At 44.3% G+C, this 16177-nt stretch overlaps 1 protein-coding gene across 1 annotated transcript in view; it reads right to left on the bottom strand.

The window, feature by feature from the left end:
• CLVS2 (clavesin 2) overlaps window positions 1-16177 on the bottom strand; it is a 110933-nt gene that overhangs the window by 40005 nt on the left and 54751 nt on the right. The window contains exon 2 of the mRNA XM_068279474.1: window positions 15423-15597. Within this exon, the coding sequence (XP_068135575.1) occupies window positions 15423-15597 (175 nt within the window). The remainder of the gene's footprint in view (window positions 1-15422; window positions 15598-16177) is intronic.

Genomic DNA, 16177 nt, shown 5'->3' with positions numbered 1-16177 from the left:
AGAAAAGTAGGCACATGGGTGGAGCTTGCCCTGCAAGCCTGATCTCTGAGACAATACAGCTCCCACCCCCACCTCTGAAGCATCAACTTCTACAATGAAGGGAAAGGTGACATCCACATGTCTTAGTATAGGTGCGGAACAGAACAGTTTCTTTAGGGTGGAAAAGGCCGCACGAGCCTCTGCTGACCAGTGATGAGTGTCAGCCCCTTTCTTGGTGAGACTGGTGAGGAGAGAGATGATGGTAGAGTACCCCTTAATGAACCTTCTGTAATAGTTGGCAAACCCCAGACATCTCTGGAGTGCTTTCAGTCCAACAGGATGAGGCCACCCCAGGACAGCAGAAACCTTCCCTGGGTCCATTGAAAAACCAGAGGTGGAGATGATGTACCCCAAAAAGGCAACCGAGTTTACTTCGAAGAGGCATTTCTCCAGTTTGGCATAAAGCTGATTCTGTCTTAGCTTTTCTAGCACAAACCTGACATGCCTGCGATGTTCAGTGAGATTGGACGAAAAGATCAGTATATCGTCCAAATAGACCAGAACAAACTTCCCCAACACTTCCCTGAACAATTCGTTAATTAACTCCTGGAAGACGGCCAGAGCATTACACAACCCGAAGGGCATCACCAGGTACTCGTAATGCCCGTCGGGCGTGTTGAAGGCCGTCTTCCATTCGTCACCATCCCTAATACGCACTAGGTTGTATGCACCTCTTCGATCTAGCTTTGAGAAAATCTTGGTGTTGGTCACCTGTGTGAACAAATCGTCAATCAAGGGTAATGGGTAACGATTTTTCACTGTGATCTTATTTAGGCCTCGATAATCAATGCAAGGACGGAGGCCTTCATCTTTTTTCTTTACAAAAAAGAATCCTGCCCCTGCCGGTGAACGGGAGGGACGGATGAACCCTTTAGCCAAGTTTTCTCTGATGTATTCCTGCATAGCTAGTTTCTCAGGCCCAGACAGATTATAGAGGTGACCCCTGGGTGGCATACAACCAGATCTCAAATTGATGGGACAATCAAAGGCACGGTGGGGGGGAAGTTTATCTGCTGACTTTGGACAGAAAATGTCAGCAAATTCTGCGTATTGTCTTGGCACACCTTCAACCTGAATATTGGTATGACCCATGGTTACCTTCACCAAACAATGATGATAACAATGGGACGACCAGCTCGTTAGCTGACCTGAAACCCAGTCTATCTGAGGGGAGTGGAGTTGTAACCAGGGCATGCCAAGAATGATGGTAGAGGTTGCCATACGCAAGACCAGAAATTGCAGATCTTCCCCATGCAGCACCCCAACACTGAATCTCAAATTTGGAGTACGGGACAAGGGATGTCTACTCTGCAGAGGAGAGTCATCTACAGCAGTAACCAGAATCGGCTGATCCAATGGAAGCATGGGAATTCCCAATCTTTTGCAAACACGTAATCTATATAATTAGCCGCTGAACCAGAGTCAATAAAAGCTTCAGTGGTAACAGTCTGACCCTCCCATGTGACAGAACAGGGAAGGAGCAGACGATTGTTATCTAGAGGTAAAGACTGCGCGCCTAGGGTATTACCTCTGACTACACCTAGACGGCAGCGTTTCCCGACTTCCTGGGGCAATTCTGCACTCTATGGCCCTCCTCTGCACAGTATAAACAGAGCTGCTCTGTTTTCCTGCGATTCCTCTCTATCCGCGTCAACTTGGACTGACCAATTTGCATTGGCTCTGGCGGAGGCGAGGCGGGTGGAAGAGAGGCATAAGAGACATATCTGACCATGTTTCTACCACGGGTTTGCTTTTGATACTGCAACTGGCGATCAACCCGTACTACTAAAGAGATTGCCTCATCAATGGTTTTTGGTTCAGGGTGTCCCAACATCAATTCTGAAACTGCGTCTGACAGCCCTGATAAAAAACAATCTAGCAATGCAAAAGCCCCCCACCTAGCTGACACTGACCACTTTCTGAATTCAGCTGCATAGACTTCTACTGGATCCTTGCCTTGACGCAAGGTCTCTAGCTTCCACTCAGCAGTAGAGGCAATGTCCGGATCATCATAAATTATGGCCATGGACTTAAAAAAATACTGATATTAGCACTTTGTGCCCTGTCTGCAGACTATATGCCCAGGTCTGAGCATCTCCTGAGAGTAGGGTCTTAATAAATGTAATCCTCTGTGCCTCTGTTCCTGACAAGTTAGGCCTCAGTTCAAAATATGACATTACATGATTCTTAAAATTCTGAAAGTCAGATCTATGACCAGAAAACCTTTCGGGTACAGACATCCGCAGGTCTGTAACTGGAGGAGATCACACTGAATTTACAGTCATCTGAAGGACCTGTAGAGACCCAGATAAAGCAGAGATCTGGGCCTGCTGACCGTCTATCACTCTGATGAGATTTTCCACCGAGGTGGTGAGTGTATCAAGACGACTGTTAAGTGCGTCCATTTTGTTTTTTGGTCTGGCGTTCTGTAACGATTGGTGTCAGCACACAGAGAGAATCTGATTATTGGTGATCTGCAGTATCACCAACAATACAGATATATACCTGATTATTGATGATCTGCAGAATCACCGATAATACAAGTATAGCTAACCTCTGGACACCTGAAAACGTGTAAGTGTTTGGTGCAACAGTAATGAGTACTGGTGGAGGGCTGCTTCACTTCACTGCTGGGAATTGTGAGCACTAATTATATTACATTGCTGTTTGTATATTGTTTTTTGCTGCTGCAATATCTGGTGGATTGTCTGTGTGGTTCATCTGATATTAAACAGCAAGTGTCATTTTTTAAAAGTACAAATTTTTTTTTCTTTTCCCTCTAGTTTGTTTTGCAGCAGGCAATTGGCTAGGGGGAGGGACTAGCTGCAACACAGGTGTTAAATTAAACAGGAAGTGTAGGCCAAACCTTTAATCTTGGTGGAGGGCTGCTTCACTTCACTGCTGGGAATTGTGAGCACTAATTATATTACATTGCTGTTTGTATATTGTTTTTTGCTGCTGCAATATCTGGTGGATTGTCTGTGTGGTTCATCTGATATTAAACAGCAAGTGTCATTTTTTAAAAGTACAAATTTTTTTTTCTTTTCCCTCTAGTTTGTTTTGCAGCAGGCAATTGGCTAGGGGGAGGGACTAGCTGCAACACAGGTGTTAAATTAAACAGGAAGTGTAGGCCAAACCTTTAATCTTGGTGGAGGGCTGCTTCACTTCACTGCTGGGAATTGTGAGCACTAATTATATTACATTGCTGTTTGTATATTGTTTTTTGCTGCTGCAATATCTGGTGGATTGTCTGTGTGGTTCATCTGATATTAAACAGCAAGTGTCATTTTTTAAAAGTACACATTTTTTTTCTTTTCCCTCTAGTTTGTTTTGCAGCAGGCAATTGGCTAGGGGGAGGGACTAGCTGCAACACAGGTGTTAAATTAAACAGGAAGTGTAGGCCAAACCTTTAATCTTGGTGGAGGGCTGCTTCACTTCACTGCTGGGAATTGTGAGCACTAATTATATTACATTGCTGTTTGTATATTGTTTTTTGCTGCTGCAATATCTGGTGGATTGTCTGTGTGGTTCATCTGATATTAAACAGCAAGTGTCATTTTTTAAAAGTACAATTTTTTTTTTCTTTTCCCTCTAGTTTGTTTTGCAGCAGGCAATTGGCTAGGGGGAGGGACTAGCTGCAATAGGAGGTATTTGGTCAGCTTCAGGACTCAGTACTGAGCTTGCTCAGTCTGTGGCTTGCTCACTAAGTGGCTGCGACACAAGTGGCATAGGCGTTAAAAACAGGCGTTACAACACAGGCACAAAGAGAGTGGTGAGAGGAAGTAGGTAAGGACAAAAAAAAAAAAAAAAAAAAAAAAAACCTTCAATCAATATTGTGGTTTTTTGCATTGGTTAGAATGTGCTAGGCACGTTGTGGTGTAGTCTTTAAATTTTGAAGACTCCACCCCAACTTCACTCACTCCACCTCCACTTCTCCACCCCTCCCGCCCCTCCTCCTCCCCTCCCCCTCCTCCCCCCCCTCCCCCTCCTCCCCCCCCCCCCCTCTTCACTCACTCCCCAACTTCACTTACTCTCCCTTTCCTCCTCCCCAGCTACACTCACTCTCCCATTTCATCTTTTACCGCCACAGTTTACTTTAAATAATTTTTTCCCCACACAAAAGTCATCATGTTGGACTATGCTGTACAGTGTACATCCTGCAACATGCATGCATGCCTTGATCAGAGGATTGAGGGTGTTTACTGTTGCCCTGGGTGTGTGCGTGTTGCTCAGTTAGAGGCGGAAGTCGCAGAGCTAAATAAGCATCTCGCAACACTGAGAAGCATACACAACATGGAGAAGAGCTTGGATCTCACGATCAGGACACTGGATGGAACCGTTGAAGATGAGGAGGGTGGAGTACAGCCAGACCAAGAAGCAGAGGCAGCCGCTAGTTGGGTCACAGTTAGAAGGGGTAGGGGAAAAAGTGGCAGGGAGGCTAGTCCCGAGTTGTCCCTCACTAATAAGTATGCTTGTTTGCGTAATATTGGGGAGGATGATTCAGGAGTAGCAATGCTGCTGCAGGATGTGCTCCTTAGCAACCAAGGGGCAGACTGCTGTAACGAGAAAGGGAATAGGAGTGCAGCTAAGGCTAGACAGGTACTGGTGGTAGGGGATTCAATTATTAGGCGCACAGATAGGGTAATCTGTCGAAGAAACCGCGAATGCCGTACAGTCTGTTGCCTCCCGGGTGCTCGGGTTCGGCATGTAGCGGAAAGAATTGACAGATTACTGGGTGGGGCTGGAGAAGACCCGGCTGTCATGGTACACATTGGCACCAATGACAAAGTTAGTGGGAGATGGAAGGTCCTCAAAAATGATTTTCAGGTACTTGGAGATAAACTTAAAGCAAGGACCTCCAAGGTGGTGTTTTCTGAAATACTGCCAGTGCCACGTGCTACATCTGAGAGACAGAGGGAGCTTAGGGAGTTAAATAAGTGGCTGAGAAATTGGTGTAGGAAGGAAGGGTTTGGGTTCCTGGAGAACTGGGCAGACTTTGCAGTCGGCTACAGGTTCTACAGCAGGGATGGGCTGCACCTTAATGGGGAGGGTGCAGCTGCATTGGGGGAGAAGATGGCTAAACGGTTGGAGGAGATTTTAAACTAGGATCTGGGGGGAGGCGGGAGGATAAAGTCTCAATACGTAGACAAGATGAGGTAAAAAGACAGTGGGAACCTATCATTATGGAGGGTGGAGAGGGGGGTGGGGACAGTGTAAAGATTAAGGAGGTTGGTAAAAATTCAAGTAGCCAATTTCATGTAAACAAAATTGGTAAATGTGGTGGTAAAAATATAAAGTGCATGGTAACCAATGCTCGGAGCCTTGCAAATAAAATAGACGAACTAGAGTTCATTCTGAATGACAAAGGCTATGACATTGTGGGAATAACCGAGACATGGATGGATGAAAGCCATGACTGGATAGCTAATTTAAAAGGATACAATGTGTTTAGGAGGGATAGAACAGGGAAAAAAGGTGGAGGGGTTTGTCTCTTTGTTAAGAATTCTCTTACAGCTGTCCTCAACGATGAGATGGAGGAAGATTGCGAAGATGTGGAGTCCGTTTGGGTAAATATTCATGGTGGAAATAAAAGTTGCCAATTGCTTATTGGGGTATGCTACAGGCCGCCTCTTATTAATGAAGCTGCAGAACTGAGATTACTACAGCAGATTGAAAAAGCTGCAGGTAAAAATGAGGTCATAATTATGGGCGACTTCAACTTTCCAGACATTGACTGGAGTATTGAGGCTACCCATTCTGGTAAAAGCAGCAGATTTCTGGCAGCACTACAGGACAATTACTTGACTCAAATGGTAACTGAACCAACTAGGGGGAATGCGTTACTGGATCTGATCATTTCTAATAGACCAGATAATGTATCAAATGTGCAGGTTCAAGAACATTTGGGAAATAGTGATCACAACATGATAACGTTTGAGCTGGTGACTGATAGGCCAAGGGGCAGCGGGACCACTAAAACTATGAACTTTAGAAAAGCAAAGTTCACTCAAATTAGGCAGGCACTAAGTTTGGTGAACTGGGATAATGTACTACAAGGGGAAGACACTGAAGGGAAATGGCAAGCTTTTAAACTTATACTCAATCAATACTGTAGTATGTATATCCCATATGGAAACAAAATGTCTAGGAATAAAAAAAGGCCTCTATGGATGAATAGAAAGGTTAAAGATAAAATGAAGAGGAAAAAGAATGCCTATAAGGTCTTAAAACAGGAGGGGACCGAGACTGCACTAAGCAATTATAAGGAGTGCAATAAAAATTGTAAAAAAGAAATTAGGCAGGCAAAGATTGAAGCTGAAAAACAAATCGCTAAGGATATCAAATCTAACCCAAAAAAGTTTTACAAGTACATTAACTCTAAAAAAAGAAAGGTTGACTGTATAGGACTCCTAAAGGATGAGGATGGGAACTCAATGGTGGATGACCAAGGTAAGGCAGAGTTATTAAATGCTTTCTTTGCTTCTGTCTTCACAAAAGAAACAGCACTGTTGCAAACTACAGAGGCGGAAGAGTCTCAATCTTCTAACTGTAATATTAAATACTTAACGCAGGAAGAAGTGAAGGCAAGACTAAATAAATTAAAAATAGACAAGGCACCTGGCCCGGATGGCATGCATCCTCGGGTCCTAAGGGAATTAAGTTCAGTTATAGATAAACCCCTTTATCTTATCTTTTGTGACTCTCTTGCAACTGGCAGAGTCCCAGTGGATTGGCGTACAGCCCACGTTTTCCCATTATTTAAGAAGGGCAAAAAATCTGATCCAGGAAATTATAGACCTGTAAGTTTAACATCAGTTGTATGCAAACTATTTGAGGGGTTACTAAGAGATACTATACATGACTTCATAGTAGAAAATAATCTTATTTCTCAGCATCAACATGGGTTTACTAAAGACAGGTCCTGTTTGACTAACATGCTCAGCTTTTATGAGGTAGTGAATGCTAATATGGATATTGGGAATGCTGTAGATGTGATATACTTGGACTTTGCAAAGGCCTTCGACACTGTTCCCCACAAAAGTCTGGTGCAAAAGTTGAGGATGCAAGGACTGGGGAAGAGTCTGTGTTCATGGATAGGGAACTGGCTAATGGACAGAAAACAAAGAGTTGTGGTCAATGGATCATACTCAAAATGGGAGACTGTTAGCAGTGGGGTCCCACAGGGGTCTGTTCTGGGTCCAGTGCTCTTCAATTTATTTATTAATGACCTAGTAGATGCAGTAGTGAGCAATGTTGCTATTTTTGCAGATGATACAAAATTGTGCAGAATCATTAACTCTCAGGAAGATAGTGTCATATTGCAACAGGATCTGGATAGGATGGCTATATGGGCACATACATGGCAGATGAAATTCAATGTTGACAAATGTAAGGTCATGCATTTTGGACGTACTAATGGTCTAGCACCATACAAAATAAATGGGATACAGTTGGGGACATCAAACTTGGAGAAGGACTTAGGAGTACTCATTGACAACAAGTTAAATAATCGTACTCAATGCCAAGCAGCTGCAGCTAAAGCTAACAAAATTTTGGGATGCATTAAAAGGGAAATAAAAACTCGAGATGCTAGCATAATATTGCCCCTGTTTAACTCTCTAGTAAGGCCACATCTGGAATATGGAATTCAGTTCTGGGCACCACATTACAAAAAAGATATTGCAGTTTTAGAGCAGGTGCAGAGATGAGCAACAAAATTGATGCGTGGGATGGAAGGTCTCACTTATCAAGAAAGGTTAGATAAACTGGGTTTATTTAGTCTAGAGAAAAGACGCCTTAGAGGGGATCTAATTAACATGTATAAATACATCAGAGGGCAATATAATACCTTGGCGGATGAGCTTTTTGTCCCTAGGCCTTCTCAAAGGACTAGAGGACATGATCTGCGCATGGAGGAAAAACGTTTTAGCCATTTATTTAGGAAAGGGTTCTTTACAGTAAGAGTGATTAAGATGTGGAATGCATTGCCACAGGAAGTCGTTATGGCAAACTCTATACCTGCATTTAAAGGGGGCTTAGATGCTTTCCTTGCGTTGAAAGACATCCATGGCTACAATTACTAGGTAATGCCTAATGATGTTGATCCAGGGATTTTATCTGATTGCCATCTGGAGTCGGGAAGGAATTTTTCCCTTTAGGGGCTAATTGGGCCATGCCTTGTAAGGGTTTTTTCGCCTTCCTCTGGATCAACAGGGATATGTGAGGGAGCAGGCTGGTGTTGTACTTTATACTGGTTGAACTCGATGGACGTATGTCTTTTTTCAACCAAAATAACTATGTAACTATGTAACTATGTAACCTGAGGAGCAGATGACTCTAATAAAGGAGATTAAGACTCTACTGCAGTCAAAGGACTCCTAGAGGAGGAGTCCCTGACTAGTTTGCAGAGAGGTCCCTCTGAGAGACAGGGGATCCCTGCAGATGGACTGAACACCCAAGGGGTGGGTGACAGCCAGAAGGGTCGGCCAGATCGGGTTGGCAACACACGAGCAGATAAAGTACAGAGACAGAAGGCTGATTCGGTAACCAGGGACAGGCAGGGTTGACAACAGGTAATCAGATATGCGTAGGTCCCGAATCAGAAGGCAGAGGGAGAGTCAGGAAGGCAATAGGTCATAACAGATATCAACAAGGCCTAGTCTTGAGTGTGAGGTCCGTGGTCTCAACACCCTGGAACTAGTCTGAAGTATAACACAATAGTAACACAGTATCCCTAGTCTTGGGTTTGAGGCCCATGGTCTCAACACCCTGGTCCTTGAGACCTCAACATCTGGTGAATGAAACCCTGAAAGGGTACTGTCAAACACCACTGAAATATAGGACACTAATCAATTATCCACAGAGACATACAGTACATCAATTATTTTCATGTACATACTGTATATATATTGTAATGTATCTGAGACAAAAAAATCCCCACAACTGATAGTAAGCTCAGATTTATCTTCTATGCAACGCTGACAGCAATACTCTGTGTGCTTTCTTTGGAGTACTGTTGACATGAGACTGTAGAAACTCCCACCTTGAAGCAAGAATAATTCACTGCACAGCTTTGTCAATTTTCACCACCAGAATGACAGAAAACATTTACACTTTTATTTCCCAGTTAAAGTTAGAAACACTGTGGAATTAATGTGTTTTATGTACCCATAAAATGAACTAATCAAATAGAAATAAGATTTTCCATTAGTCCTTGCAATTTAAAGTGCTGAATGGAGAGCAAACACATTTATATACATATCATTAAATATAGTTTTCCTGTTTTTATCTGCGTCATTCACACACAGCAGTAGTCATTAGACAAACTTGGCATTGTGCTGGGGACAGCCAGACACCAGGAATGATCAATGCAAATAATTTCTCCTTGCATTCAAATTTATGGATCAATAAAAATTGTCAAGAAGTTATGATTGGTCCAGTTTCAAGTTGCATATAACTTGAAGTTTGATTGCAAGCAGATATTATTTGCATCTCCTTGATCATCCCTACTTGACAACAGTCCTAAAAAGGCCTTTCTACTCAAACTTTCGGCTGGGAGCACACTTGGCTGTTGTGATGATCCGCTCAGCTGGCTGCACAGGCAGACAGCCGTTTGTCCTTTCCTCTAGTCTGTGGGCTGCAGGTCTCTGGAACAGAGACCTGTCTTTCCATTGCAAGTTTCTGGTCTGTTCTCTTGCTGGGGAATTTGCATACATTCGTTATGCAAATCCCCTACCTGCCTTCTTTGATGACTGGCACTATAAGAGCTTTATGTTTCCCAGAAGGCTTTGCTGGTCATTTCCCTTCCATGGTCTGTTCCTGATGGACACTGCTGGAGTGTCAGCCATTGCTATCTAGTATAGTTAATTCCTGGGGGTTGCTTTAGGCTCCCCTTCTAGCCCAGTCAGGTTGTATTATCTGTTTGTTTGTTCTGTTGCCATTGTCCTGTCCCAACGGCGGTCGACAGGAAATGGTTCTGATCTCTGTTCTTGGAGTATAGCTGGTGCAGTGGTTGCTACCAGCTATCTCTTCTGATCTGTCTCTTTGGATCGCGCTAGCCACTTTTTCGCTAGCGCTGTGGATCCTTCTGTTCTGTCTCCTGGGATCACGCTAGCCACTTTTCGCTAGTGCTGTGGATCCTATCTCTCGCTTGTCCCTGTTTTCGTGTGTCTGTCTTGTCTACTACGCTTGCTGGAGGCTCAGTGAGGCAACCGTTAAGCAAGCGCTCGCGTCCTCTGTTTCATGTTTGTCTGTTAATGGTTAGTTAGGCGTGCTTGTCTCTATTGTGCTTATCACGTGGAGACCGCGCATAACCGCGTGCACTGTTGCGAATGAGTGCGGTGTTCGCGGTTAGCTAGCGTTTGTTATTTTCCGTATCTCCTCATTGTATTATTTGCTGTGCCTTTGCTACCCTCGTGCCCTGTTTTGCTCAGTCTTGTGTCTCTGTTGGCAATCGCCATTCTTGCGATTGCATTCCCACTTCTTTTCCGCCGTTGTGTGTTCACCGTCGCTGGGTGGCGACTAGTTTGGTGGACACACATTGGTTCTGTCCCTTTGCTCTGTTTCTTGTGGGCTATCCAGCCCTGCCTGATCGTACCTTGTCCTGGATCTGTACAATTCCCGTCTGGCATCTGTGGCTGTGCAGCGACTGTGTTCGCCTGCACTCCACAGCGCCATCTGCCGGAGGGAATTGCCCTCTGCGGGTGCATAGCACCTAGCCTGGGTGTCCTCAAATATACGCTTGTGGAGGGTTTCCGCCGTGTCAGCGCACGCGTTGTGCGCTGATCACGGAGAAAGTTCCACAATCGTTACAGAATGACCAGCCCAACCAAAATTCCCAGGGCAGAGGGAACCTTTGATTTGCTTCAGATGTCATTGCCTGAGACAAAAGCGTATGTGGATCCTATTATAGGTAGGATTGCACACTATATTAAAGCAGTTAAAAAATCTGTTCTCGTTCCTGATCCCCACCCATATGGAGATTATCTAGATACCGGGTTGTTTGAACCACCATTCGCCTCATGGGAAATCGGGGCCTTGGTGGAAGAATTTGATTTTGATTGGAAAACCTTTTGCGATTTTTATATCGCAAAAAGCGCGGATGTCCTGAATGATTGTCTTGACTCTATGTACCTTTTGATTGATTCTGATGAATGTGACGAGTGTGTTGTGGATCTGGTGATGTATGTGTGGCAGATCATTTTGGATGAATTACACACACACCAATCAATTGATCCCAATAAAGAGGTAAAAGATTCCTGTTCTGTTCCTGCTCCAGTTCCATCTGTAGACTGTGCGCACTATGATTGTTCATCCTTTGTTAAGTGTGCATGGGAGCCCCCGTTTGAGAAATGGGAGATCGAGCTCCTGGTCTATGAATTCGAATGTGATTGGAGATCGTTTTGCAATCATTACCTTTCTAAAAACGAAGCAGTTTTGTATGCGTGCATTGAGTCTGCGTGCACTTTAATCAAGACTGGTAAATGTATCTCTGACTTTGTGACTCCGCTGTTTGACGTGTGGAGAATGATTTTGGATGAACTACATGCGCTTCAATCTGCTAAAAACACATTGTCAGCGGACGATTGTTCCAATCCTCTGGATTTAAAGAAAGTGAGTTTTGAATGCATTCCCTTTCCCAAAGCAACTGAGTGTTTGAAGTCTGAGTGCAAGTCGTTCAGAGCAGTTGCTTGTGTGGAAGTTGAACCAGTGCGGTCTGATGTCGCCACCGCACGTATGGCTGCAAAAGGTCTGTGTGGTCCTGTGTCTAAGGAAGACAGATTTTTTCCCTCAGGTTCTCTAAGATCGTCCGTTTGTGAGCCTGCCATGGGGAAAATTCCTAAGTTATGCAACTTTAAGAAAATTATTGAAGTGTCTAAAAGTTTCTCCTGTTGTTGTCGCCACTTCTTTTGCAAATGAATCTATGTCTTATTCTGTTCGCACCTGTGCAGGCCTGTTGCCTGATGACAGTTGCTCCAGTGTTTCTGTCCTAGATGCCTTGCAGTCTGCTCCGCAGATCGCGGAGGTTTGCGCTATGGAAGCGTCAGTTTCGCAACCTAAAGCGATTTTGGATCCGTAAATTTTGCGTTCTGACTCCTCGGATTCAACATTGTTAGCCGAATCTAAGAGTGAGACAGAGCTTCGGTTTTGCGAATCTGATGCTGAAGCTTCTTTGCCTTGTCCAGAGAAGCTTTCTCTGAACCTGCCCTGTACCATGAATGAAGGCATGATGTCCACTCGCATTGACATTTGCGAGTCTGATTCTGAAGAAAGTATTGACTCTCCACCCAGTACTCTGGATGAGTCAATATTACCTTGTTTAAAATCTCCTGCAGTGACCCTAGAGGCTCGTCTAGGTATTACAACCATTGTTACCTGTTTCTCTGCTATTTTGGAATTGCAGTCTGGTTTGACTGCTATGGAGGAATCTGCCTGTAGTGAAGCAAAACTCAGAAAGTCAGAGCTAGTTTCACTAGATATTCCTGTGTATCCCTGTCCTGATGATAAAATTCAGTCTCAGTTTATGGTGGAACCTTCCCTGGGACATCTGCCCTGCACTCAAAATAAAGTTCAAGTTTTGCCCTGTAACCTGGATAGTTCAGAATCCTTCTTAGAAAACTTGGGAAATGGTGTTCCTGAGGTCTTGTCTGATGTCCTGGAGATCTCTGAGTTCCTCCCAAAGGGTGCAGAACTTGTAGGAGATGTCTCCTGCCCCCCAGGTCCTTCTGAGGTGTTGCCCACTTCAGTAGGCATTGCTGCCTTGCTGACTACTTTTGCAGCTCTTGTGGAGCTTCATTCATGTGTAGTCAATGATGATATTACAGTTACAGAAAATTCTGAATTTGAGTCCGAGTCTTCTTTTGAAAGACCAGTACCTGTGACCTTTACTCGTGATGATTTTCTGCCCGGTACTGGTTTTGGTCTTGTCGTGTCGGACTCTGAGGTTGGCAGTTCCCCAACATGTCCTGAGGTTTCTCCTGTACTAGTGTACCCCGATGTGCTCTGTGACCCAGAAAGCCCAAGTGTGCCTCGGTTACCAGCGTACTCAGATGCTTCCTCAGTGGAGACATGTTCTGATATAGCCTGCCTGCTTGCATGCCAAGAAGTGGTCCCTGAAAGTCCTGATCTTGATGGGTGTCCTGCTAATTTTGAGTCTGGAATGATCATAGGTTCCATAGGGGTTCTTGGTGGTTCTCCATGTGAGCCTGGTGAGCGTTCTGGCTTCTTGGGATCTCTGCGGAGCTTCAAGGCGTTCTGGGAGATTCCGGGAAAGGTTTTGCTTGGTGCCCTGAATACGATCAGCAATGGCTTTGGTGTTGTAAGGGACACTTCGAACAGGTATTGCGGCAGGTTTGGTATTCTTGGACTCTCCTTGGAAGGTGGTGGGTATTGTCTGGAGGGAGTCGATGGCTTCTTCTCTGGTGTCCACAGTCCTGATGGGTGTTACGCTGAGACTTGTAGTGCTGATGGGCATGTTTCGGTGGCTTCTGCTTCCGATGAGGTCGGTTTCGGATGGACTGACTCTGGAATTGGGCCTTGTCGGGCTGTCCCGACCTTCAAGAGTCTTCAGTTAGAGTTTTGTGATGATACCAGTTTTGAGGGATGTCTGGAATCCATCCCTAGAGGGGGGGGGGGGGGGGGGTACTGTGATGATCCGCTCAGCTGGTTGCACAGGCAGACAGCTGTTTGTCCATTCCTCTAGTCTGTGGGCTGCAGGTCTCTGGAACAGAGACCTGTCTTTCCATTGCAAGTTTCTGGTCTGTTCTCTTGCTGGGGAATTTGCATACATTCGTTATGCAAATCCCCTACCTGCCTTCTTTTATGACTGGCACTATAAGAGCTTTATGTTTCCCAGAAGGCTTTGCTGGTCATTTCCCTTCCATTTCCCTTCCATGGTCTGTTCCTGATGGACACTGATGGAGTGTCAGCCATTGCTATCTAGTATAGTTAATTCCTGGGGGTTGCTTTAGGCTCCCCTTCTAGCCCAGTCAGGTTGTATTATCTGTTTGTTTGTTCTGTTGCCATTGTCCTGTCCCAACGGCGGTCGACAGGAAATGGTTCTGATCTCTGTTCTTGGAGTATAGCTGGTGCAGCGGTTGCTACCAGCTATCTCTTCTGATCTGTCTCTTTGGATCGCGCTAGCCACTTTTCGCTAGCGCTGTGGATCCTTCTGTTCTGTCTCCTGGGATCGCGCTAGCCACTTTTCGCTAGTGCTGTGGATCCTATCTCTCGCTTGTCGCTGTTTTCGTGTGTCTGTCTTGTCTGCTACGCTTGCTGGAGGCTCGGTGAGGCAACCGTTAAGCAAGCGCTCGCGTCCTCTGTTTCATGTTTGTCTGTCGATGGTTAGTTAGGCGTGCTTGTCTCTATTGTGCTTATCACGTGGAGACCGCGCATAACCGCGTGCACTGTTGCGAATGAGTGCGGTGTTCGCAGTTAGCTAGCGTTTGTTATTTTCCGTATCTCCTCATTGTATTATTTGCTGTGCCTTTGCTATCCTCGTGCCCTGTTTTGCTCAGTCTTGTGTCTCTGTTGGCAATCGCCATTCTTGCGATTGTATTCCCACTTCTTTTCCGCCGTTGTGTGTTCACCGTCGCTGGGTGGCGACTAGTTTGGTGGACACACATTGGTTCTGTCCATTTGCTCTGTTTCTTGTGGGCTATCCAGCCCTGCCTGATCGTACCTTGTCCTGGATCTGTACAATTCCCGTCTGGCATCTGTGGCTGTGCAGCGACTGTGTTCGCCTGCACTCCACAGCGCCATCTGCCGGAGGGAATTGCCCTCTGCGGGTGCATAGCACCTTGCCTGGGTGTCCTCAAATATACGCTTGTGGAGGGTTTCCGCCGTGTCAGCGCACGCGTTGTACGCTGATCAAGTTCCACAGTCGTTACAGCTGTGCAGAAAACCATGAGTTCTCTGCATTGTGCTTTTCTGTGTTTTTCTGTGCATTTTTGTTTGCGATTGTGTTTTTTCAATATTTTGAATAGAGAAAAATACAGTATCACGCGCAATTTGCATGTGATTCAAATACAGTAGCAGAAACAATTAACAAGTTGTACATCTTAAAAATATTACAATACAAATTGCATATAGCTGCGTTTTGCATTGGTGCCCATAAACCTTCATTATGTGCACTAGTGCATGTATTTTCCACAACACTGGTGAGTGTGCTCCTAGCCTAAACATATTTCCTTTTGCAACAGGTTCTCTCAACAAGTGTCTCCTGACAATTTGACTCCTACTACCTGTACATTGTGTACAAAGAAAATCCTGCTCTTCAGTATGCTATAAGTTCATCAATATGCATTCAATTGTAGAAAGGGTAGACAAGTTGTATTAACACCGTTTACATAGTCAATCAAGAAACACAAATCAAATACTGTTACCTGAAGACCTTCTATGGCTAGTCTCAGCATGCTTGGGGTCAGCTTTGATGCCTGTTTGAAGGTGAAGTTACTCCAGTCTATTATTAAAACAAATCCATTCACTTGAAGTTCTGGGTCTTCTATCATAGCCTCTAGCGACAGCAATATTGCACGCAGAATGTCCACAAGTGTGTACCTACGAAACATAAACCATTACAAACATATACCAATAATATTTTTTATTTTTCTTTAATGAGGCTAGGTTTCAACTTGTGCGTTTTGTTAAAGATTTTTTGCTAAGAAAATTTGCATTAGTTTAGCAACAAATGGTAGTGAATAGCGCCATTTCCATTCAATGCAAATTTTCGCAAGCGTTTATACGCGAAAAAAAATCTGAGGTCCTGCTTCATTTTTGGGGATATTTTATGTGTATCGGCTGCGATTCGTGTATAATACTTTGCAATGGCATTGCATAATAATGCCAATTTTCGTGTTATTTGCTCGAAAATTTGCATGAAATGCATGGGTACAGGAAGTTGTCAGCAGTCATGACTAAGCTATTACTAGGCAGATTATGTTAAATTTGACTAATGCAAATTTTCTTGTGTGAAAATTTGCATAAAAACGCTTACAAATTTACATGTGAATTTTCACCAATCAGAAAAATCTTGTATGATTTTTTTGGATGTGAAAATGTAACACTACAGTAGAAATGTAGCCTAAGAGTTCATACATATCTTATCTGAAGAGTTGGTAAATGAGATGTAAATAATTGT

Source organism: Hyperolius riggenbachi, chromosome 4 (assembly GCF_040937935.1).
Source record: "Hyperolius riggenbachi isolate aHypRig1 chromosome 4, aHypRig1.pri, whole genome shotgun sequence".
NCBI classification, from domain to species: Eukaryota; Metazoa; Chordata; class Amphibia; order Anura; family Hyperoliidae; genus Hyperolius; species Hyperolius riggenbachi.
This window is presented reverse-complemented; position numbering and strand designations above follow the sequence as displayed.